The sequence below is a fragment of the Micropterus dolomieu genome, linkage group LG02 (assembly GCF_021292245.1).
Source record: "Micropterus dolomieu isolate WLL.071019.BEF.003 ecotype Adirondacks linkage group LG02, ASM2129224v1, whole genome shotgun sequence".
In the NCBI taxonomy this organism is placed as follows: Eukaryota; Metazoa; Chordata; class Actinopteri; order Centrarchiformes; family Centrarchidae; genus Micropterus; species Micropterus dolomieu.
The window spans coordinates 16,659,198-16,686,171 of record NC_060151.1 but is presented as its reverse complement, the minus strand read 5'-3'; the positions used below and the strand labels follow the sequence as shown (position 1 = coordinate 16,686,171).

General features: G+C 40.7%; 1 protein-coding gene across 7 annotated transcripts in view; it reads left to right on the top strand.

The window, feature by feature from the left end:
• Positions 1-26,974, top strand: part of cep112 (centrosomal protein 112) — a 104,315-nt gene that overhangs the window by 33,374 nt on the left and 43,967 nt on the right. For all 7 annotated transcript variants that reach the window (XR_006823370.1, XR_006823367.1, XR_006823365.1 and 4 more), the window contains 3 exons: positions 10,960-11,095; positions 15,070-15,177; positions 19,913-20,095. Coding sequence is in view for 3 of the 7 variants with exons in the window: in XM_046041316.1 (XP_045897272.1) it covers positions 10,960-11,095; positions 15,070-15,177; positions 19,913-20,095 (427 nt within the window). In the remaining 4 variants the exon portion in view is untranslated. The remainder of the gene's footprint in view (positions 1-10,959; positions 11,096-15,069; positions 15,178-19,912; positions 20,096-26,974) is intronic.

The window sequence follows — 26,974 nt, the reverse complement described above, 5'->3', positions numbered from 1 at the left end:
TCAAACTTTATTAGAGAGTTGTTTATGTCTGCTGACTTGAGTCTTTGATCATAAGAAGAGTGTGTATGCATTCTGATTTAAGGTGGAATTTGACTTTAACAAGCCAACCCTTGCATACTCTCTTTGATCTTTTTTTTTTTTCTAACTATGAGTAGTACAGTTAGAGTTGAGAGCCTCGGAAACTGTGATGAGAAGCCATACAGATAAGAGCTCCAAGTGTGATCTTAAAAGCAAACTTAATCCCACTCTATAAATCAAACAGTCTCTATACGAACAAACTGACAAAGCATGTGACTGTAGCTGTAACACATCATCAAGAAGAAAACACGACAATCAGTTGGGATGAATTCAATATTTAATAATAAAGAAACAGCATGACTTGCTGTAAAATAATTCAAATTATTAATCAGTATTTTTATGTGAGCAAATGAGTCAAATGACTGTGTACTGTGAACTCGATCGCTCTCAGTACACAATTATCACCCAACTCTGCAGTTACTCTCAGCTCTACTGTTTTGGTTCACTCTAATCAATCCCTTTTCTAGCCTCTGCAGGCAGCTGTATTGAGTAAAAGTGCTGATAAACCCACTGTACACTACCGGTCCAGCACCAAACGGGCAGACAGGCACAGTTAGAGTCTAGCTGGTGAAGATATTGTAATGTTTAGCAGCTAAATAGACAGACTTTTCCCTCGGTAGTTGGTAGGAACCAAAACGGAGGTAAAACGAAAGTGAATATTGACTCACATTCATCAGGTGGCCACAAAAATGAGCACGTTCACCGTAACAGCTTTATAAGGTCAGTCGAGGTCTGTCAGTGTTTATATTATATTTCGCTGACCCCAAGTCCCACAAAAAGTCAATTAATGATGCTTTAAGGTGAATTTATAGCCATGTGTCACAGCAGAGGTTAAAACCACAAATGACACTGACAATGGATCAGTTCCAGTATGTGTCCTAGTGAGCCAGCATGCAAAATACCATGAGTCTAAGCAATGCTTCCGATGATATTAATTATGCCTCTGTTTTCAAACTTGTGAACCCATCTTTCATCATTTTCCACAATTATTAACATTAACTACCATAAAATTAGAGCCCTACTTTTGTTTCCCCCATCCACTCCTTCGGCATCCTGCTCTCACCCTTTAGGTCTATCACTCCCTTCCCTCCAGAACTGCACACACTGCTGACAGCCTGGACTTCAACAGACTTCAGCTAACCAACCAGTCAGTACATTCCACTGGGTTATTAATCCCATACAGGACCACAGTACTTGGTCACAAGCAGATTACAGTATCCCTGTCAGAAACTAGAATGTGTTCTGCACAATTAAACACGACGCCCATTGACAGCCCCAGTTCCAGCCATACACGGCCAAGTCCAGTCACAGTGCCATCACCCCCGTTGAGAGGTTTTTCAACTGTTTGTCACAATATAATAGCAACCCACAGGCAGTGGATTAAAAAGAAAGGGTTAAGCGTGGCTGTATTTCTTTGGTCCTCATCAGTGGCCCAAGCCGCTTTGTGTCTTAGCCAAATACTTTTTAAAATGGCGTATAAAAACTCCTTTTTGTGAATGAAAAATTATATTAAGCTTTAGGACATGGATTATTATTAATGTTCCTTTGTGTTTCTGTCAATATGAAACAACATGAAAACAAATTTAGCAGTTTTGTGGCATTTAGTGTTCAGCATAAAGATCGCAAAGGGACACTGATGGTTGTGCCGGCTTATTGTTTATGCTTGTCATTGTCAGCCCGGCAACAGAGGACAAGCTTAAACACAGCAGACAGATCCGCTTGTGCATAAATTATCCTTGTTGTTAGTATCAGTAACGAGCCAGTCATTCCCTCGTTTAGTGTTAAACACTGAGAAACTGCAAGTGGCCCGTTGGGCTCTTAGCTAATTAAGTACTCTGACTTCACACACACACACTCACAATCACACACACACACATACTAAGCAGTCTCATTTCTGTTACCTGCCTGCTGTCGTGGCAACACTGACAGCCTTTAAAGGCGATCCAGGAGAACTTCAAAGTCGAAGCAAGAGTGTGTGTGAGTGTGAGTGTGTGAAGAAGGGAGGATGGATGATGAAATTAAACAAGTAGAACTGCTCAACATGCCTTCCATGTGCCAGATACTGTGTGGTATGTGTCTTGTGATGTGTATTTGTTGATCAACACAATATACTGTTAAAAGTGATGTCAACCTAGACCTATTAATGACAGTCTTTATTTTATTTCTTCTCCCTATAAGCAGGACAACAACTGATGATGATGATGATGAATGTGTCGGCTGTTCTGGTTATCATTGCTTGCATGTAACTTGATAGCGTTTATCCACACCCCTTCATTTCCATGGTTTATAGCCTTACTCTTTCTTCCCAGCATAAAACGGGGGAAAAAAATCACCCTTTCCTGCAATGCAAATAAGCATGAATGTGTCAATATGAGTTTCAGGTCTGTGTTACTATAGCAACAACAACAGAAAGCACTACAAAGCTGTGCAAATAACAAGTTTCTCTCCTCTTCTTTCATCCCAACGTGCCTCAGATCATTACAGGGCATTAGCATAGAGATGGAGAGATGCACCGCAAAGGGGGGATAAAGAGAGAGAGCTCATCTGGGGAACAGCTTGCCCGCTTTTGCAACAATGACCTCCAAATCACAGTTTAAAGGAATCAGAAAATCACCTGAATGTTTAAAGTAGGGTAAAAGAAAAACAACTGGTCTGTTTCCAGATAATGGTATTTACTGTTCCAGTCCTGCCGTTCGGCGCCCAACTGGTTTTATTGAAACCATGTGCCTGCTGAGGTGTGGTGCAGGGTTGCTGCAACTCTAACTGTGTCTCAGCAGTAACTTCTGCTCAGTTTGATCGTTCACGTTTGGAGTGGCAGAGGCAGCGTCTACTTTAGGCAGCTGGAGGAAAGTGTGCCTTCCCCTTTTTATGAGAGGCTAACACGCTGGCTGTGTGAGCGCCTGTCCAAACTCACGCTGTCAAGGATGGCCCGTGTCATGGTGTGTAGAATTTCCAGCAACTCTTTTTGTTTTTTTTTTTTTGGTTTTTTTTATTCAGTCACAGTCCTGTTCATCCCTAATTTAAAGTGTGTTGATTTTCTTCTATTGTTTCAATTTCATTTTTATTTATCATTTATTTAAGGATATGGTGCATTAATACGCTGATGAAAGCATAGCAGGTCTTTGCATTCACACACACATTCAGAAAGTTTGCCTTTTTGTAAAGGTGATTAATCACTTTCTATAATCAAAGCAACACATTAAGTGTTTATAAAGATTCTTTTATTATTTTTTATAAAGATCAACTCTTGCTACATGGACGTTTTTTGGCAGGTTGTTGACTAAGTGTGTCATTGTTTGTGCCTTTCTTTGCATACATGCCCACATGCTTGCCGGAGATAGTGCCCCTCTACTCTTAAAGGTGTATAATGCATCCACTGTGTGTGTGTGTGTGTGTGTGTGTGTGTGTGTGTGTGTGTGTGTGTGTGTGTGTGTGTGTGTGTGTGCGCCCACGTGCATAGCCTACATCTGTGTGTGTCTTTTGAAGTGGTCTTATCTTTCTCAGCATTCCTTTCCCATGACAGGAGGGATGCAGGGGTGGTGGTCCGGAGAGGGACCAGAGGCAGCCGTGCAGAGGCTAACGCAGCCTGCAACTCTTAGTTAGTGTTGAGGTGCAGGATCAGGTGGAGGTATGGATCCTGAATATTGAAAAGCTTCACCAGGGCTCAATATGCACTCCCATGGCAACTGCACTGAAAGGGGAGGATGGAGATGGGTTAAGCGCCAGTTCGATACCACAGACCTGACAAAAGGAAATTTGTAAAGAGCTCTTTAACTGGGTCATATAGCCAAGGTTCTCTTAAGTTAAACGACAATTACATTCTCACATACCACTGCAGTATACTTTACCATCGTGACTATATTGAACACTGATTTGCAGACATGACCTTAACACAAAAAGCCAAAAAAAAAAAAGAGCTCTTTGTTTTAGTATTGAGGCTCAACGTTAAAAAGGGTGTAGGGCTAAGCTTACCATCTGGTATCACTGCAGGAACGTGTAATGAAGCGAATCTAGGCAGTGATTCTTTTGTCTTTTTGAATTAAATGGATAGATAATGAGGCAGATGATACGTTTCCACTCTGGAAAAATAATTAATAGTTCTCCTTGCATTTAATTTATCTAATCATTGCGGTATCTCATATCATTTAATATGTGCTTCCCTGATTGATATCGTGCCATTTTCATGGTGCAGCAATGCTAAATGCCTTGCCTTGCATTGCCTTGCCTACGTGATTATCGCACATAACCTTATTTGACAGTTTTACATTGAGCTGCCTCACTTAACAAATGTGCACTATGTATGAATTAAAGCAGACTTGGTTAATTCATTCACTGAAACAACTCAATCTCTGTAGAGTGTCTTTTGGGCTTTCGTTGTTTCATTAAAAACCTTCCAGCTTCATTTTCCATTGTATAATGTTTGGGATATGTAAATACAGTATGTTTACTTCAGGGACCTGTGCCTAGTTGATTTAGCATATTATGCTGTAGTCTACATTATTCATGAAGCCAAATAGCATCTAAATGCACAGTGAAGGCAAGAAAATCCCTCTCCCAAGCCATGTCATGAGTAAGATCTAATCTTATCTTCTCTTTTTCAGCTCAGAACACTTTTTATTATAACATCATATCATCTGGTGCATTTTGCTTTTTAACCACCCTCACTTCAGCATATCTGAACTTTACTGATGCCGAAAAGAGTGTCGAAATATTAGATAGCTCTTTAATGTTTCTGCTGCGAAACTAACTGAACTCCAGAGCCATTTTGAAGCATGAGACAGACAATCTCGTATGTCTTTTTGTTCTGTCCCACCCACATGTTTATCCACCCACACAGTGGTACTGTCAGCCTGGGCTGCACCAGATTCTCTCTTCATCCTCTTCTCTCTCCTTAGGGTGTGTAGCTGGCTTTGACAACACTGACTAGTGAGAGGGAAAGTCACTGGTTTCATCCCCAGTGTTGATGGGAGTGCACAAGCTTCAAAACAAGACAGTTTGTATAGATGAATTGAAATGTCATCTGTCATGTCCACCAAGCAGCACTAAGCTCTTTCCGTTCTGCAGCGTCCAGTGATCTGCGGCTCTCGCCATTCTTGACCTTCTTTGGATCTATGTAGGGCTGTAACTAACTAGGGCTGTTATTTTCATTATCTGTTAATCTGAAAATGTTCTCAATTAATCATTTGGTCCAAACAATGTCAGACAATAGTGAAAAATGTCTATCTCAGTTACGCAGAGTCACATCTTCATGCGTCTTGTTTTATCATAACAACAGTTTAAAATGTCCGAATTATTCAATTTACTCTCATTAAAGAAAGAAACCTAGAAAATATTTACATTTGGAACCAGAACAGAGACTGTAGCCAATGAATTTAAAAAATCTATTGGGATTGGTATAAATACTGAAGAAGTAGAACAGTACACGTACAGAGAGGTGGAAGCTTAATTTAAGAGTTAGCCATTGTGTAATGCTGACTTATTCCAAGAGAGGCTGTTAGCAACACTAGTGAGGCGACTGTTCCCTGCAAGCTCCCAGGTGACTGGTGGGTACTGATGCTACTGTGGGAGACAGATAATAACGATGCTTCATCCTTTTTACGTATGTGGCCATTTTGTTTCATATCTTGATGTGAAATGCTTTTTATGAACAGGCCACATTTGTAAACAGTTTGAAAGCCATCAAGCTCAATGATTCTCTGTTTTCTGCTCTCTTTTTTAACTCTTTCTCTCTCTGTCTTTAATATTTTCTTGCCCTTGTGCTGTCTCTCTTTCTCTTTTGCGTTCACTTATTTGTGGTCTTCCTTCTATGTTTGTCTTTTTTTCTCTCCCTTTCTCTTTCTTCAGGGATATGGATGAAAACCAAGCTTGTTTTATTTTTTCTTCAGAGGGTGCTGAATATTTCAGTTTTGCATTTTCTCTCACTCTTTTTTGTGCTCCCTCCCTTTTTTTCCCAGCCCCCTTTGATGTGTCTGTGGATTCGTTATCATTCTGTTTGGATGAGCTCACAGACGCAGATGCGTGAGCACTTGCGAGCGCACACACACACACACCATGTGTACACACACTCTCACTTTGTGTCTTTTTATACAAGAGACCAGAGGCATCCACATGCAAGCGTGCATTCTAGTCTGTTTGTCAGTCTTTTCCATGCGCTGCTCCACCCACATCACAGCCCATACAATTCTTAAATACTCTTCTTACATGAAAAGAATATTTGCATAAGCAATTACAGTTGGCTCTGCGAGGATTCACTTTAATGTGTACTCTTGTATTAACTGTACGTGTATGTAAATGTTTATATACAGTCCTCGTGTCTGTACATCCAGCATGTGGCGCACACACAAGGCAGCACGTGGCATTGTGTGGTTGGGGCAGTCCGGAAAACGCCGGCATCCCTGCACCCCTCCTGTCTGCCAGGCGGCTGGATGGCGGAAGCTCTTTCACCCTTTTCTAGCACAAACACTCCACTCTCCTCTCCTCCCTCTCTTCCTCCCCTTTAAACAGCCGTTTAGGATTGAGGGATGAGAGGACTTCCTCTTTAGAGAAGGCACATCTTTAATTTAAGCGTCCTCTCCTTCCACTTTTCTGACCAGAGATCCATTTAAAGCCAATGGGCCGCCCTGGTGCTGGCAACCCTCTCCTTCCTTACCCTCTCAGTTTCTCTCTGCCAGGCCTCCCTGACTCTTTTTCTCTGTCCTCTCATCTCATCCTCCTCGCTCTGTTATTGATGGTGACAAGCTGTCTACCGCTCTAGTGACCACACGCAATCACACACACACACACACACACACACACACACACACACACACACACACACACACACACACAAAAACACCCACAGAGTTATTCTCAGAGGAATCACTGAAGGTGCCATGTGTTCACCTGTTCTCCTTAGCTTTAGAGCATGATATTTTTCTGGCTGTCACATACTTGAAGTTAGCTGCAGTGAATTTTGCGGCGTATCCTCAGCGGTATAGGCCCAGCTGCCGGTTCCAACTTAGTCATAGCTCATTCTTTGAGTTGAGTTGTCAGTCACACACAGAGTTTGGGACTGTGGCTCACAAACAAAGGCCTGTGTACATGCACGTGCACACACTCCGTCGTCTCTCAAGCGAGACACACGCCCATTTCATTTCTGCTCTGCCTTGGAAGTTTAAAAAACTTGCTATTTGTGTGACATCCTCTTTTCCATCTTCTTCTCTCTTTCCTCTCTTTCTTTTTCCATCGTAGTCTCTCCACATATCCTTTGTGTCTGTCTGAGCCCGGAAGGCAGTCGTGCAACGAGACTGATTAATAATTACAGAGTACACAAAATTGGAAGAGAAAAAAAAAACAATTTCTTTGTCGTTTGATGTCCAACATGAGAGAGACCAAAATTACAAAGAGACAGAACACTATAAAGAGGAGAGAAAGCTTGTACATTCTTTTTTTCAATCCTATGCTTCTGTTCTTTGCTTCTTTTTATTGCCTTATTTTAATTTTGGTGTTTTTATTTCCTGTTGTGTTTTTTTTCATTCCTTATTATATCTTTATAAACACAAAGTTGTTGCTTTAATTATGGAAAATGATTAGTCACTTTACAAAAATGCAAACGTTGTGATTGTGTTTGTGAAGGCAATGACGTGCTATGCTTTCATGACTGTATTAATGGACCATATCCTTGAATCTTATGAATTTTAACACACACTTGACAGTTAAATGTATGGAGAACAGCTTCTTAGTCCTCCTACCCTCCACCCCCCACCAGTTAGTGTTCCTGTTGTAATTTTGTAGTGATGTACTTCTTATTTGTTTTAAATTCTCACCCACTGGCCAAAAATGCATTCTTCCCTCTGCTTGTCTGTCCACAGGGAATAATTACCCAACCAATGTTAGTGTTAATTTGCAAGGGAGCGGGAGAAAAGCGAAAAACACACACACAGAGTACTCTACACACCACACACTGTAAAAGAACATGCACTGCCAGTCATATTCGTTCCCCAACATTGTCATCTTTGTGCATTAATCAGAAGAAGGGTTTTGGAAGGCTTCAGTAGCTGCTCTAGTGAACTGGAAGCTGCATAGCATTTTGTGCCTTTGCCGCCTAGAAAAATTGCTTCAGTTCGAAGTTGAACAGTTGCACATTCATTGTGGATGTTGAAATTGTCATTATTTACTATTTTCAGTGAGATTAACCTGTAACTTTAGTAGTATATAGCACAAATGAACAGCACAGACAGGAGTGCAAACGGTCCATCTTACGTAGATTTTTGTTCTGATTTTTGTGATTCAGGGCAGCATAAAACAACCTGTTCTTGTGTTTACTTGGTCTAGAAAATTTGCATTTATCTAACAACCACGGTTTCATAAAGTTATCCTCGATGTAGCTCCCAGCGAGGTATTTTCAATAATAAAAGAGTCATCATTCATCACGAGCTGAACTCAAAGATCTAAGACTTTCTCAATGTACACAAAAAAGGCCTATTTCTCTCAAGTATTGTTCACAAAACTGTCAAAATCTGTGTTAGTGAGCACTTCTCTGTTATCCCATGATCAGACAGCATGGGTATTGCACAGGTGTGCCTTAGAACTGTTGCCCATGAATTGAATGTTCATTTCTCTACCATAAGCCGTCTCCAAAGGTGTTTCAGAGAATTTGGCAGTACATCCAACCGGCCTCACAACCGCAGACCACGTGTAACCACACCAGCCCAGGACCTCCACATCCAGCATCTTCACTTCTAAGAATGTCTGAGACCAGCCACCTGGACAGCTGCTGCAACAATCAGTTTGCATAACCAAAGGATTTCTGCACAAACTGTCAGGAACCGTCTCAGGGAAGCTCATCTGCATGATCGTCGTCCTCATCGGGGTCTCGACCTGACTGCAACTTCGCACAGCCATTGAAGAGGAGTGGACCAACATTCCACAGGCCACAATCAACAACCTGATCCACTCTATGCGAAGGAGATGTGTTGCACTGCGTGAGGCAAATGGTGGTCACACCAGATACTGACTGGTTTCCGAACCCCCTTGGACTCCCCCCAATACAGTGAAACTGCACATTTTCGAGTGGCCTTTAATTGTGGCCAGCCTAAGTGCTCACTAACACGGATTTTGACAGATTTGTGAACAATATTTGAGAGTAATAGTCCTTTTGTGTAGATTTTGTGTAAAAAGAAGGCTTTAAGTTCAGCTCATGATGAATGGGGGCAAAAACAAAAGTGTTGCATTTATAATTTTGTTCAGTGTAGTATTGACAGTGCGTATAGTATTTGTATACATTTTTATAAATGAGACCGCACCTCTTCATCAGACAGAACTGTCAAATCATTACAATCCATTTCTATCTTCAGTCTGACTTTGCCTCCAATTTGACTGATTTCTGTGGGAAAAGATTTTCCCCAACCAATCAATAGAGACTAACGTATCTGCCTGAATCTAACATCATTTGAAGACAACACTGATGCATAGCCATGCCAATATACTGGTTTTACCAGGGTTTTAAGAGCTGACCAAAATAAATAAGACTTACTTTTATTTGATTTATAATGGCCTGTATAGCAGCATCTGTCTTATCTATAGCAATCATTCTCAAAGTGGTCATCATTGTTGTGATTTGTTGTTATTAGTCCAGAAGAATCTGTCATCTCAGTGAAGTGGGCTGATTGAAAGGTCTGGACCCAGGCAAACCACTAAATGATATTTCATGACAGTGATATTATCCAGATTTCTGACTGGATTTCGGCAAGACGGTGTCTTTGAGAAAGGTCATGTAATGGATTTAGGATGGATTCTTACACAAATCCAACATGAAATTCAGATGACAAATACTTTTATCATCTGAGCTGATTGAACTTGTCAGATGTGAGCACGTGTTGACATAATTGCTCATAGTGAAGTCTGTGTCCAACTCAAGAACAAATAATTTGTGTTACAATGCGTGACTGCAGTTTGCCCATTAGTTATGATATAAGTGGCCATTACAGTAAGCGATTATCTGTGGTGTAATCTGCCAGACATGTACATGTTCTTTATTATTATTATTTTTTTTTATGTTTGATGCACACATTTGTAAATCTTTATGGTGAAATTATGTTTAGGACGTTAGCACGTGATCACTGTCTGTCGGTGGGGTTTACAAAAATAACACCTTCACACTTTTCCTTCACTTCCGTTCTTTCTACCTTCTTACCATCCACCCAAACACACACTCCTGTCCCCACACACACCTTCCGCAGGTTGGGCTTGACAGCTGCTTGGTATAGCTGTACATGATGTGGCTGGGCCTCCTGCCTGGGCGCTGACAGCTCTCAGAATGAGGCTGTCCCTCTTAGTGTGTGTCTGTCAATCCATTCAGCCTGCAACTCCTGATGACCTGACATTTGCCAGCAATAGCAGAGGTGTACCTGCATAGAAGATGTGCACACACACACAAAGGTAGTTTAGACAATACATAAGGTAGAATTGCTAAAATATGCTAAAAATTACTTTTCCATCGCTCTTCACTCTGCTTTCAAAATCAAAATGACAAAAATATTAATAATAGAATACAATACAATTTTAAATCACCTTTAGTGTCAACCAGATATAATAAAAATATTACCATACAGCAAATCTCATCACAACAATTGTACAACAATGAATAGAACATACACAGAGTACACATTCAGCTCAGATGTGTGTGGATAAATGCAGTTTGTTCATGATTTGATTGATCCATCTTTCTATTTTCTCTCTTCCTTGAAACCACTGTTTTGAAATGTTCTATAAAAATAGAAGTCACTTACTTTCTTAACAAAGCATTTCTGGATTTCTGGCATGCAGTTGCGTTGCTATGGCTTTGTGTATTCATTTGTGTGCGTGTGTGCGCGTGTGTGTGTGTGTGTGTTTGGTTTGAAGGGAGATGGAGAGCCAGCTGGACAGAGCCAGGGAGAGTCAAAGGCAGCAGATCCAGCAGGCAGATATGGCATTGGAGCAGTTCAAGAAACAGGTGGAGCTCAGCTCTGAGAAGACCTACGCTGACATGAAAGTCCAGGTCTGATATACACACACACAGTACTACACATTGAATTCACTTTGCGTTCCGAAAGCGGTATCCATACACATCTGTTTTCCATTAAATGTATGCATACTGTACATCCAGTCTATCTCTAATATCTATGCACATACTGCACATTAGTATTGTACTTTTTTTTTTTTTTTTTTTTTTTTACGTTTGCTGTTGAGTGCCTAATACAGATGCATTTATTCAGACACACATACTACGGCGTTTTAATAATTATTAGCTAGACTGAATATTCATTACTGATATCCACAATGCAATTTTGCCTAGTCAAAGCTCTAACTTTAGATATCTGTAATAACATTTTGACTTAGATTCCAACTATTTTAGCAGTTCATGTGTATGGGGTTTCTCATTACCGATATCTACAATTCAGTTGCCAATATCTGCAAATTAATTATGACTAGTTGTAATTCCAGTTTCCAATATCTCCAATTTAATTCTGACTAGTCATGATTCAATTCAAAATATGTTTCTAATTTTTTATATATATATATATTTCTATTTAAGAGATCTACCTTTTCCTTTTCACATATGAAATTTTAACAAGTCAGAATAATGTTGCTGATCTCTTGAGCTGGATTTCTGACTAGATATGCGCATACACACTTTTACCCTAACCTTCTTTCATGTTTGCTATACCACAAAGAAAGTGAGCTGTTTGACAGGCAGTAACCAAGACAATACGCACACGCACACATACACACATACATTTTATAATAATGTAGAAACACAGCCTGACCACAGATGCAACAGGGCGCCACACTGGCTGCGCCTGAATTCCTCCGTATGTCTCTCTTTCTCCGTCTCTCCCTCCCCTTTACTCTCCCTTCATCTGCTCACATACTGAAAAAAATCTATAAGTGAGAACCAAGAACATTATCATCCCCGGGCCGTTTTCACTCGTTGTTTTTTTCTCTTTTTTTCCCCAAATGACTGAAATGATTTATAATCCTGCTCATTAAACAGGTGCACTCATTTCTCTGCCGCCACACGTTGACCTCACTTCTCTCGGTGGGTGTGACGTGGGATGGTTGGGTTTCGATGGAGAAGAGGTCACGCACATTAAGCAGTCAGACTAATTAGTACATCAGGCCAGCCTCACGAACAGCTCTCCACACTGCGTGGGCTGTTGCTTATTGGGAGAGTTCTCCAATCGATGTGCACTCAGCTATAAACTTCTGTTGCTGTCAGTTTGGCTATAGGCATTTTTTGTCAAGCATTTTTGGCTATACTGTGTGTGCGCCTTATTGATGAGGCAGCACCGAGTGTGGTCCTGAATGTTTTAAAGGGCTGCATGTTAGCAAGATTAGCAAGTTTTAGTCGCTTATTAGTGAGATTTTTTCGGCTAATCAGTAAGTTGGGAGCACATGGGGTGTAAAATAACGAGGAAGTTTGTGTAGGAGTCAAATGTATGCATGCATGTTTGAGGGCACACAGAGCAACCTTTGTTCCCCCAGACTGAATTTAAAATGTTTGTCGTTTTGACAAAAGAGATCAAGTGGGTTGCTTACATCCAAACCCTAAAAAAGACAGAAGGCACCCAAAACGAAATGAAATGTCCTTTGCTGTTCAAGTGGAAAAAACACTGTATTCAATGTTGTAGAAGCTTGGACCCTTTTGGGGGAAAAAAAGCACACGGTCTACCAATACAGAAATAATTTTCTATCTTACTAAAAAAGTGGCCTACACATACTGCGCTTTATGAGTAATATGCATAGGATGTTTTTTTTTTAGATTGTAGGCACTACACTGATGTTTTTGCTGGCAGCCAGAAAACTTTGGTTTGCTTTCAAAGTTGTTCCTGCTTTTTGAATACAAGGCAACATGTGTTGTCTTTTTTTTTTTTTTTACTAGGTTGTGGAAGTAGTCTTTGTCGATTGCTTGGAAAAAGTCGGTATTTTTCCTCTTCCTCCTCCTACTCTTTTCTCCTGTTCTCATCCTTCCATCTCATGCTCTGTTCCTTCTTGTCCCATTGAGCCCCTGGCATCCCAGTCACCAATCTGACTTTATCCTCAGCCCACATCAAAGCCACAGGAGAGAGAGGAGCAGTCTCTTGTGCATCCCTGTCATCCTCTCTCCTTCCTTCCCTCTCCCCCACCCCACTTGTGCATCGCTCCATCACGTTCTCCTGCTAAGGCTTTAATGTTGCAGAAAGTACTTCAAAAGAAGTTTTTTATTTATTTTTTTTTACTCTCTCTTTTTTGATCCCTCCATCTTGCCTCTCATCATCTTCTCCCTCTCTCTGTCTGCAGATGGTGTTATATCTAAATGGATTATCTGTATCTCTCTCTTCCGCTGTCTGTCTTTCTCTCATTTTAAAATCAGCATCCCATTTCAAGACTGCTCTTAAAGGACAGAGTCTGCCCTATTTTGGTTATGGGGAAAAAAGAAGCACCATACGGAATCAAATGTCTGTTGCGTGCATAGTTCAAAGGAGGCTTCAGCATTTTAAATGGATTAATCAAAACACATTTAGCGTTTACTGAGCGTTACACACAGCATAGGTCGGACACAGAGGCGTTTCAGTAAATTACATTTCATATTGTTTTGATTATCGTCACCTTAGCAGAAAATGTGATAGTAGTAGTAGGCTGCAAGTTGACTTAAAGAGGTGGTATTATGCTTTTTGGCTTTTTTCCTCTCCTTTATTGAGTTATATATCTTTTTTTGTGCATGTAACAGGTTTGCAAAGTGAAAAAGCCCAAAGTCCCACCCCAAAGGGAGTTCCCATCTCCCACAGAAAAAACTGCTCTGAACTGCCTGAAAACAGCTCCTTTGTAGTCCAGCCTTTACTTCCCTTTCTTGTGATGTCACAAAGAAAATACATGTCATAATGCTCGCTGAGCGACTCGTCTGACACACCCTCAAAAACACAGGTGGAAAAACACTGAGCTGCAACACACCTCTCTTCTCCCTTCCAAACACTAGCTACCCTCCAAGCAGTCACTGGACATAAAGTTGTTACTGTGATGTAGAGACAGAGCTTAGTTAAAACTTTATGGATGAAAGATACTTTTGTTACAGATTAATAACTCATCACTCTGAAAGTCTTGCTCCAGTCCAAATTGCCAACCTGGTCGGCAACATGTAGCCTACAGCTGAATCGAAGCTGTTTACCGTCTTTTCGCTGACCCGCCTTTCTCTGCTTCTGATTGGCTAGTAGTCCTTAACTAGGAACTGTGCATGTGCAACTCCCAACAAAGATCAATTAGAGACAAGATGTATCACTCCATAGCTAAAACGAAGTCTTCAACACAGGGTGAAAAGAAGAGCTGCAGCAATGTGCAGTATGACAAAAAATATGGTGTTTTTTGAAAATTAAACCATGTAAATCTGTTCTGGTACAACCCCTAAATAGGATTTTGAAAATGAGCATAATACCACCTCTTTAAGATAAAAAGCGTAAATATTGTTAAATCCGTTTTTTCCGGAAAAACAAAGTCCTCAAAGAGGCCGAAGTATGTGACTTTCTTATTTCTAACTGCTTTTACTTGAGTCCTCGCGTTTCAGCTATTTTTATGCACCTGTGAATGTGAATTTTTATGTAACTACTGGTATTACATATTTATAATGTTAATTATAATATCATATGACAGCAGTTCATTAAGGTCAAATTAAACAAAAAATGTTACAGCAGGATCACTCTGCTGCAGATGTGTGGTTTTATTTTGCAAGGAATGCCTGTATTAGATTCATTGTACTTAATGATGTGATTATGCTTGCATCAGCTAGAGAAAAAAAATGTTATAAAGGCTTCTAAAATATGAGATCTTGAATGGGATATTGCATATAGTTTTCAGCAACAAATGTGTATTCCAGATTGTGAACAAAGCCTAAAATGTTTTACATAAACGTTTCAGAATTTATGTATTTGAATGTTGATTATTTTCCGTCAGTTAAAGTAATTGTAAACTTTTTTTATTTTATTTTTCTCATGCCTCCAGATGGAGAAGGTAGAGGAGGACCTGATCCGGTCCAAGACGCTCAGGGAGAACCAGGTCAAAGAGTTCTCTCAGCAACTTGATTCACTCAGACAGAAATATGAGCAACAGGTCTGTACGAGTCTGTAACTTAATGTCCGTCTGTGTACAGCGTGTTTGTCTGCCTGTATCTCTACATATGAATTGGTTTCTTGCTTCTGTGCTCATGATGCAGTCAGTGGAAAGAATTCTCACCTTGCTTCCATCATCATGATCATCAACACATTGTTATCTTTTCTCTATAACTCTTGGCCAGCCAAGGGGGACTGACATCCATTTGGAATCGTCTTGTTATTCCTCCCCATCTGTTCCATCTGATTAATTTCTCATGATATGGGACACGCTTTAGATTAAGCTTGGATTGCGTCTCAATGAATATCTTAAACATTGCCAATTGAAATCGAATGCAATCTGCGTAGCAGATGCACTGTCTCCTTATCGTCGCATCTCTGTCACTCTTCTTCGATTAGGAGTCTTGAAACCATTTTCACAACTCATTGAAATCTAGTTTGCTGATAGGATGACATATCTTATAGAGAATCAGATTCAATTAAACCAGAGAAATGGATATTATCAGTGGATATTATCGGTGGAGCATAGTTTATAGTTCCACTACTTACATTTCACTTTAACCTCACCGGTCTGCTAGTGTGATTTTTTTTTTTTTTTATTTATTTTTTTTTTTTTTAATTGTAATTGAATTTAATCTGATCTTTCAACCTCTTCAGACAATGACATGTTTTCAGTTACACTTTTGTGTTTCCTTCTTATATGTAATATGTGTGCAACTATGGAGTAATGCTCAAACAAATACTGTATGTGGTTCAGTAGTGAAATCCCAAATTCACATTACAGTGAGATATAAGTTACAAGATATGGCTTCTGGTGTACTTAAATAAATAATCACAAATTCAACATCAGGCAAAATAATATTATGCTGCCTCATACGCAACTAATGGCACCATGTGATACTGTAAGAAAATGTACATTCATAGATATATATCCCTAGATTGCCAATAAATAATTCATAATTATTTTATAAGTCTCCCTTTAAATTATGTTTAAAGAGCACTTACTAGTGTAGCATCTCTCATCCCCATCTGTAAACACAACATGATTCATTTCCAGCCACTGAACTTGCGCTCAACCTGACGCTTAATAAGCATGCCAACACTCATTTCCAGTCCAGATGGAGTTTACACCGTGTGTAATTTGCTGTAGATAGTTGTAAGTAGAGGATATGAGACCAGTGTAATTTTCAAGTAGTGGAGAAATGGTTCCCCATTATTGATTTATTCTGTGGATGAACACTTATGTTTGTAATTCTAATGACGTTTATGGGGGAAAAATCACACTTTCAAAAGATTTAAATAGGATGTATGATGTTTTCATTATATTGGAATCTTTTTTTAAAGATCCACTTGAAACATGTTTAACTAGGGAAAGTGGACATCTTCACAGAAAGCAGACAACAGACATTTTCAACCCTCTATAATGATCCAGTAACAGAATTTATTTTATTTTAGAGAGTGCCAACTGCAGTGTATTGTTCTGAGGAATCATAAATTCCATCTCATGTGAAAAACAGGTAAATAATCAAAGCATTGCAGCAAATATTGAAGTGACGATTATCATTGGCTGCTACAGAGAGTGGGGGGGTGCAGTTGACAGCTGAAGCCAGCTGCATAGGGTTAGCAGCACATCAGGAAAGCTTTTGTCTTAAAGATAAAAAACCATATGAAGACAAAGGGCTTGTCTTTGTGATGATGGTGATATGAGTGCTGGTGACTTTAACTACACAGTTAAAATGGTAAAGAGAAGAAATAAAGATGTGTGATTATTCACGAGTTACTGTGAGCGCAGTTTTTTTTTAAATGTTGTCTGCACATTCTGTAAATGTGTTTTTGCGCACAAGTGCGACCACGAGCACCGGCCTCCTATGCGTGTGTGCATTGTGCTTCCACTCCAGAGAGATTGGTGTCACAAAATTGCATAGGTCAAGTTTGTCCATTCAGTTGCTCACAAAGGAACATTCCCTGAAGGGCAGCTTCAATGAGGCTTTAAAAAGGGAACTATGTATGAAGGGGTTGTTTTCCAGCTGACCCTCCTGGCAGTTGGACGTCATGGTGTCCCATCAGAGCTCTGCCTTTTGACGTTGGAGTGATATAGTGAGGTCAAACGGCTGGTTTGGAGTCATGACCTTGAGAGTTAAGGGGAATCTCAACAAATAGGGGCAATAAATAAAAAATGTCTAGTTTATAGACATGCAAATGTCCACACATATGGACTTATATCCACACTTGGCGCCGCTCACTGGCCATCTTCAGTTCAAACTCTACAGTGGAACAAGGGGTTTGTCTTCTTCTCATCTCGCCCTCCCCTCCCACACTCACCCCAGCCTCCCCTGCTGAGACCAGACAGGGCTTCTGTTCTGCTCTCCTCTACACCCTCCTCTTTCCTCCTTTCCCAAACATTTCAGATCCCCCCCCCCGGGGTTGAAAGAAGCCCATTACCTCACTGTCCTGTCTCAATGGGTGCAATGCTCACACACACGCGCGCACAACCATGTCAGCCCAGGCTGACAGGAGTCGTATTGTGCATTAACACCCGGCCCACTCTATATCTGTGACACCAAGCTGTGCTATAACCGACTCAGTCTTCCCCCATAAACACCACGCCGGTCCCTTTAAGAACTGTAGCACCCAGCATCCTCCGCTGCACGCTGGTGCTACATGATGTCACCCAGACTCCTTGCTGGGTCTGCTGTCTTGTCATCTCCTGCCTCTTCGTGTTTTTCTTATGCTCTTTTTCTCTCAATGGATCTATCTTGCCCATTTCTTCATTCTCGTTTCACCTCAGGTCCCCTCTTTCCTCCAAAACCCCCATGGCCAGAGACTCTAAACAGGAGCGAACAGAAGCCTCGATGTCCTCCCCCAGTTTCTGTTACCGCGTGTCCTGCTGCCTTGCTGGGGAGTTCTCGAAGCAATTGCCTGCTTATCAGTCTGTCAGCTGTAACTTGTGCTGCTGTATGAATCTGACTATCCCTGTGGGACTATGTATTCTGGCTGTGGATCTGATGATTTGTATCTGTTATGTCCTCTAATGGAAAATGAAAGCGGTGCAAATTTGTGTGTCTGTGGAGTGTACTGTAGACAACATCAGTGTCACCAGTGGCACCATGTGGAAGATGCTGCCCACATTCTGCATGGTGTTTATCTAATGGTGCTCTGTGGTGTTCTATTATGTACTGGAAAATGTCATGCGTGAGGTACCTTTAGGGTGTACTTTGTGTGTCTGTGTGTGTCTGGCATGCCATTAACTGAGCCACAGACATAAAATACATTTTTATCCATCTGTAATTCCATCCACTGCCCTTTTTAGAGGGCATTTAGCAAAGATTTCCCAAAAGCTGAAGGGTAAATTCTTGGCTGCCAAAATGAAGTGTCTATTGTGGCCTTCCTCTCAGTGCCGGGGGACGGAATCCGGCTTCCTGTAGATAGCCCCTCATTCATCACCTGCTCTGAATAGCACACAACGCCCGAAGATAGGGCCGTGGATAGAGCAGGCACCGGGCATAGAGGCGGTGGATCTCCGCTTCTCTGGCAGGCCAGGTAGGGTGCCGTCAAGCACAATGTGCAAGGGATTAGCTTCAAAGCAGGGAGGCGAATGGGCCCCAGGCCCCTGCTGTCCTTTCAAGGCTCCGGCTGGGGCTGCACGGCGGGATGTGTGGGGGTCACTGGTCCCCCCCGCCATGGGGGAGTGGGAACGGAACGAAGCCTGGGAAAGACTTGGGGCTGGGAGCTCCGCTGGCAAGGCTCACCTCTCAGCAGGTGACTCCGCTCACAGTCGTGCTGGGATGCAGACTTGCTTCAGATGACAGGATGATTAAGCCCTGAAAAATCTGGGATTTGTGCCCCATTATTTGCCTCTACTGTATTGTGTGTAGCTGCTTGTAACTCCAGTGAGACTGAAGTCTACTGTATGTTTACACCATAAAGCCTCCAGGTTGTTTGGTGCGCACAGGTCTTTGCTATACTCTGACTGCAGATATCCTTCAATAGCAAAATTAACCCCAATGATAGCAGACTGGTAACTGCTCCTTGAGCATTATCCCATTAACTGTATAAACATGGGAAACGGATAGTGATTAATAACCAGAATTAATAAAATTTATCCTGAGAATATAATTACAGGTAAAAGCAGTATCAAGAATCTGGCATCTTCACGGCTCTCCTCAGAGTTTCTGCTGTCCTTGCCTCCCTCTCCAGTTTCTGATTTGGGTTTATAATCATCGTAGTCATTGCCTAAGCCGATTTTCTCATGCTGTCAGGCGCATAGCATGGGGCATTTGGTAGTTACTGCAGCCAGATGGCTAACCCCTACCAGCTTGCATGCTTAGCCCAAACTAACTGGTCTTTTATATGCCGATCGCAGAATAGGGCGAGGGGGACAGATCTGAAGAGAGAGAGGAGTGGGACATTGAGGGCTGGTCTGTACAATTGGCAGGAGAGGCGGGAGGGCGCGGGGGAGCAAGCCAGATGTAAACACATCGCATCACGTCGTCCTTCTGACAATGTGAGGAAGCGGAGAAACTTTTCTCGCTTCACCCCCCCCCCCAACACCACCTTCCAACCGCTTTCACCAAATTTGTTGGGCACATGGGTGTTCTAGGTGGAGGGAAGGGGTGGAAGGAATAGGACGAAGAAAGGTTGAATGGATCGGTGGATGGACAAGTTGTCATGACGACAGGGTTGCTCTGAGTGTGTGTTGGCTGATGAAGTCTCTCTTTGGCTGCTTGTCCAATCAGATGGCTGAGCAGCGCATGCAGCACGAGCAGGAGAGGACGCGGCTACAGCAGCAGCACAGCGCGGAAAAGGACAGCCTGGTCCAGGAGCGCCAGCAGGAGGTGAGCAGCCTGGAGAGGCAGGCCAGGGCCGCCCTGCAACAGCACCAACAGCACACCCAGGAGTGGAGGAAGCGCGATGCCCAGGTAGGGGGTCTCCACTGATCCACGCTTGCACACACGCACACACCCGCGCGCTGACCCACCGCTCTCCCGTGGACAACCATTTTGTATTTTGCCCATTGACGTTTTCCTTGGGTTTCAAAAGAACAGCGGGTAAAGACACTTGAAGCAAGACAGATAACAATATTGGGAGGGAATCATTTTAAAGATTGCTGTATATTTGGTGCAAGTGTACAGAAGAATTTAAATATGGCTTTTTGAATAAAAACAGACTTTATTTAGGTGAAAACAACCGTGCGCGTAAGAAAGTTTTAAAAAATGTAATTAACAAAACAATAAAAATCAGTGTCCCAACTTCCAGCGTTATTCTGATGTTTTTTAAGTTTTTTTTTTTTTTTATCGCTGCAGGGCTTTGTGATAGAAGTGTAAAGACTTGAAATCCAGAAACCACAGGTAGCCAAATGAAGGAGGAGAAATCTGTTCCGTTGAGCACCAAGCTTTTATTCCAAACTCCTGGGTTGAAATTTCTTTTTATTTTCCGCTGTACGGTTGTGGACCAGCGTCAAGCGTACTCCCACGAATTGTATCTCTGTATGGCATTCTCCTCTCACCGCAGGTAGCCAGCTCCCTCCGGAAAATGGTGGTCATTCTCTTATTTCAGCATTGGCGGCCACAATGAGCGGATGACATTTGGGTCTATATTAATGACCATCTCTGACACTGAGAGGCGATTCTGGTACAATTTAGCCAAACCAGCAGCAGGTCTTCATCTCATACCCCTCGCTCTGTCTTCGCCTCTCTCCAGCCTGGGCTAGCTTGGAGCTCTGTGGGAAGCCATTTGACAAACAAGCCTCCAGCTGGGGATGTGTTTAACTCTTTAGGCTTCCTGATGAAATGGACATTGTCAGCGTGCAGAGAATTTAGTTTATTGGCCATTAGCGGGAGATAGTGATCCAGTCAGACATATGTCGTATTTGTGGACAAATTGTGCTCAGACCAAATGTGAGCACACATGGTGCCAGACACCAAATGAATGGCTAAGAAATAGTACTTTACGTAAACTATTTTATGTTTTATTTTGTCATCACTAAATACAATAATTTAGTGGGGTCATTTAAGAAATAATTAACTTTTACGTTTACTTTTTATGGCAGCGATTGCAGTTTGAAAACGTTTTCTGCACAGTATCTATTTTTCTTGAAATGCAACAATATGTGGTGACTTAAAAGACTTCCCAATTTGTCCAATTGCAATACATTTGTCTTCCCTGTTTAATAATTCAATGTTCACATTTTAGATGTTAACAATGACACAAGAAGGGATGCTAAGGTTCAAAATGCTGCTAGCTCAAATGTCAAAATATTCTGTCATTTGTTAACCCCTTTCACATTGAGGTAATTACTTTATAGACCGCTAGAAGTCATCTTATAGCGCCATACCAGTATTCTAGAAACAAAATGTCTTTAAAAAGCAGGAAGCTGTAAAACAGCTTGTTTTTTCCTTTTCATTCCCCCTCTAATGTTCCCCTGTCTAATATTTTTGGGAAATGTCTTTCACAGCACCGATGGCACCAGCTAGTGTCTTATTTGGTTTTCTGGAGATGCCGTCACAACAGGACATTTCTGCTGATAACATGCCGTCCTGCTCGTGTCAAAGCGACATGTAGTTTGACAAATCTTAGGATCTCAGGAGGTGACAGAAAAAACAAACTTCCCCAGTACTCATCTCATATTCTCAGTTCCTGTTTGCTCGTGCAGCATTTCGAGTAGAGATCAGACGCCTGTCTAATGTCAGATGTTAAAGTGGCAGAAAAAGATTTTTCGCTCAGGCCTTGGAAAAGATGGAGGACGGGTTTGTGAGGTTTGTGAAACTAGTGGGGGGACGTGAGCTGGTTTGACTTCCTGTGTGAGTACTGTTCCACGGATGTGCTGTTAAAATGACATGAAGCTGTCACACCAGCAGTAGAGATGTATTAAACATGAGCTCTTTTACATTGAACAAAGCCACTTATTATTAGACACTTTTGCATTACAAAAGTTGTAAACCCCTTGAGAACTCGCTGATAGCAGCGTGGCCCCCGTTGCCTTTCAAAACACATAACACACGACAGTGAAAGTTGTAAAAATATGATTTGAATGTTTAAAAAGAGTAATTTAGTTGATGCATACAGAAAACATAGAGCAGTGCTTGTAAAGCAGAAGCCACAGCTTCCTTTCTCCTTAAATTTCTCTTGTGCTTCTGGGAGTCTCAGGACTTTCCCCAAATGCCTGCTGCTGTGACGATTGAACCCAGGCCTCATTATTTCTGCCTCTCTCTCCTCCTCACACTCTCTCTTAGTTTCCTTAGAATCAGTGAGAAGGACGGTTGCAGCTAGGAAGCTGGCTAAAGGAATAGTAAATGTCAGCCACACACTCATAGGATGAGTAATACCCACTCGTCCCCTTGATGTGGTGGGACACCAATAAATAGCATTCCTGACTCTCGCCTTGCGTTTGAGAAGGAGAGCCAATGAGTCGGAGCAGCGATTCCAGGGAAGAGCTAAAAACAACTCACACAGGGACACATTGTCTTCATCCCACCAGAGTTTGTTATCCAAGGGCTTCACCCACCATGTAGCTGCTACACATTAAAAAGACTATATGACCCATCTGTTCACAGATGTGGCTTCTTTTGTGTTCAAGATGATTATATCATTCAGTATTTGTCAGCATTCACACTTTTAATTTATCTGTCCTTTTAATTTCTGTTATATTGCTAATCAGAGAATTTGAATTAAGCCACTGGATTCAAAGCCTGGTGTGTAGTTGGCATCTCACCAACTGAGGAGGATTAACTCAAAATTTCCAGCCTTGTGGACCTGAATGTTGACTTTCTCTTAAAATTATTTCTTAAACCCCTTTTTAAAGATGTGTTAATTAAAGGAAGCTTTCAGTTGGCTGTCTATCCAGGGCAAGGAAACATCTTGCTGATAAAATGTGTTCGCCCACAGCCAGTTCTGTGTTGTTCTGTCAGCTGATCAATGCCCCCCAGAGGACGAAGGGGTTTGGGGGGGATCCGTCACCAGTGTATTCTCTAGCATGCCCAAATCCTGATGAAGTGGCGTTTCCTCTTTTTTGTCTCTCTTCTAGAGATATTTTGATAAGAAATGTACAGTGTGCGCACAGTGAAATATAGTTCTCCTATACTATGTTAAACAGGTTTAACACAGTATAGGAGATTCACTCTAAAGTCACACTAGACATGACATTTTCAACTTGCCACAACATATTTTAGGGCATTTTATATTCTTTACAAAATCAATCTTCCTTATCTTCCAAAATGTATTTTAAAGCAAATTATAATTATTATATTATACGATGAAGCAATTTATTTTTTAACTGTTGCTTTTGTTCTTAATTTACAGTGTTTTCAGTGTTAATCATTAGAGTAATAAGAGTTTGACTTCAAAAACTAGGGCCAGAATTATAAATGAATTTGAAGCCTTGTTTTTTTGTTGCAAACAACATAATTGTTTGTTCTATGTAAAACCCATCATTCATTTTTCCCCCACCAGCTCCTCCTCAGTCTTTTTCTGAAAGGAACGCACACACCATCTGGACTTCAAACGGCATGGGAGAGTGCGAGAGTCATGTGAGGTCTTTCTTCTGGGCCGTGATGGACTAAATAATGATGCTGTCAATTTTTCAAAGCATTTCAATATACTAAGTATGTGATTAAGATGAGTCAAATGAAGAGGTTGATGACAGACTAAGTCAAAGCTATGAGGATGTCTGAAGAGAGTAAGACAGACAGCTAGACCAGTGTGCACATGCATTGTCTCAGTACTTGTGTTTTTGTATTTTAACAAATGACTGGTCCCTGAGATCTGGTGTCGTCAAGTGGATGTTGTCTTGTTACTCACTGATTTCCAGTAGTGGATGACTGTCCCACTGAGCTGTCATTTCACTGTTGATTCTTTAAATGATTCTTAAATGATTTTGTTGCATATACATCTGAGTATTTGTCAGAACCCAGCTGATTTATTTATTTATTTTCATCCAGAGCGATTGATCATGGGCACATCAGTCATCAGTGAGTATTGATGCTGTGTGATGTGTCGAGGGTTACAGCTCTCTTTCAAACCATAAAGCCATTTAGTAATGTGCATGTATCATCTTGGATAGACAACAGTAAAGAAATTCATTACATTACATTTTCTTAGTGCAGTCAAATAATCCATGTATTATATATTTCTCATTCTAAACACTAATACATTATTTATCTTTTGAGGGAGATATTGTCAGGTTATTTATTTGGTTGTTTTTTTGTCAGTTATGGTACTAACACAATGGCATTGTTCACATGAAATATACACATACTGTTCTTTAAGATACACTTCCATACTGCACAGCTGCATATCCTTCTTTTACTGTACACACACAGACACACACACACACACACACACACACACACACACACACACACACACACACACACACACACACACACACACACAGAGTTTTATTTTCAGGACAGCAATAACTTACATTCAGTTACAGCAAGTGAGACAGCTGTGGTTAGGGGTAGCGTGAGGGCGAGATAAATAAACGGATAATGAAGAGAATATTTATTAAAGGGGAATGCGCTTATTTGCTTTCTTGCAGTTAGAGTTAGATAAGAAGATTGACGTCACTCATGCATGTATGTGCATTAACTATGGAGCTACTGGCTAGAGTTGATTAGCTTAGCTTAGCATAAAGACTGGAATCAGGGGGAAACCGCTAGCTCTCTCTGTCCAAAGCTCAGAAAAACGCCTATGAGCACCACTAAAGCTCATAAATTAACGTGTTGAATATATTTTATAAAGTATATAATAGTATTTCTCAAAATTCCAAATTATTTCTTTACAATTAAAAACTTCAAATTTGAAAAAAGTCTAGACATAAGTTAGTGATGCACCAATCTAACTTTTTCAGTACCAGTACATGGGCTTTGTGTATCTGCCAATGCTGAGTACTGATCCAATACCTGTGTAAAATGAATAAGCTGTATTCCTCACTGCCGGGACAGAGACTGGGGATCATGCTTTTATGTGTAAGGCAACATCAGGCTTGACTTAAACATTGCTTCCTAACTTTGTAAAACAAAATGCAACAAATAAATATGTATTCTATATATTTACTGAATTATTTATTAATAAAAGAATAAATAAAAGTGCATCAAGAACTTGATAATATTGAAAATATTTCAAATTAACGTGTAAACCTTTTAATACAGCAACAGATTGGTCAGGAATGTACATTCCTGTATTCCTGCATCTGCATTAAATGATAAAACCTAAACTTTTAAGTCAAAATTAAGTTGCAGACAAACTTGATAATTAAAATCACAATTCACACAATAAGTAACTTAGTAAAAACAATACATTCAAAATAAACAGGTGCAAATATGTATTTAAGTTCCAATATAAAATAGAATAGTAGCTGAAACTGAGAATATAGAAGTTACATCACGATTCACAAGCAGTTTAAAATTCGAGAACCTTTTCTGTTATTTTTGTCGCTTTCACACTATCACTGGGAAGTTTCTCATGTCTTTGCAATGCACTGACAAAGTTAACTGCTTCTTTGAATTGTCGCCTTCTTTTGTTAAGTTGAACTTGTTGTGTTCTTTGACTTGATGCTTCTGGAGGTGCTTGATTAAGTTGATTGTGTTATATTTTGCAGTTCTACTGCTACCCCTCGAAACACTGGCTTTGCAGATATTTCAAATAGCTGTAGAAGTTGATGGCATAACACCGTGAAATACCTCCAAAATGCTGATCCCTTGTTTTTAGCTCCCTCCATGCTATGCTAGCTCACTTAGAATAGATCGCCCCCCTTGTCCCTGATACCCTATCCAGCTATTTGATTCAGTATCTGGCCAATATCAGAATTGGTGCATCCCTAGACATAAGTTAGCACCCCAAGTCAACAGAGTTAAAGCTGAAAATGTTCTCATGCTAATGCAAACTATAAGCTGCTTTTCTCAGCCATTTGAGTTGTACAGTAACTAATAAGATTAATTATGGCTTCATTTCATTTAGGTGTGCCCATTAGCCATGTCAGTAAGCCAACATGCACAGTATCAGGGAACTGGCACTGACACGCCTAGATGGAATACAGCTATATAAAATGTTATTAGTTACACTTGTGTATGCCAAGTTATAATATCCACTGAGAGAAAGGTCTTTTGCTTTAACATGTTGCCTTCATGCAATGCTGTGGTTTTTTTTGGATGGGAAAACATATCACTTTCTTCCCTCGTAATTATCTTGAATATAACAGTAATTCACAAACATTTTCCCAAAATAACACATCAGTAAAATAATAAATATGTTAAGCCTAGACTAATGTTAAAGATACACTGAACCCATTACCCATTTTCCCATTTGTTTTTTTAATCTGTTTTGGTATATGACATTAATCAGAAACAAGAAATTGCTTCTTCTTTTATAAAAACATGTCAACACTCTTCACCAAAAGATAATTGGTATTCTTCCTGCAAGGAAGGCCAGTACATTATAGAACAGTGAAAAGGAGTGTCTGCTTTGGCTTTGTTGTGGTTGTAATCAAACAAATTCAGAAAACCTCCAGTTTTCCAACCAATCATGTTAAAAAGCACTTTGGACTTATTGTGGTAAAGTAATTTTCCAAAGTAATCTACACTTGACTTGGCGCTCCTATCTCCTGATTATATTGTATATGGTCCGTTAGCCAGAGTTCCATCCTTTTCCTTTATCTCCTCTGTTGTTCTGCCAGTCTTTTGTCGTCTTAGCTGACATGACTTGACCCAATATATTTCATTTGACACTCTCTTATTGTCACCAAGAGCTGCTTCATCAAAGAGCCCCACATCAGCATGCTAACATGTGCCCTGCTGAAG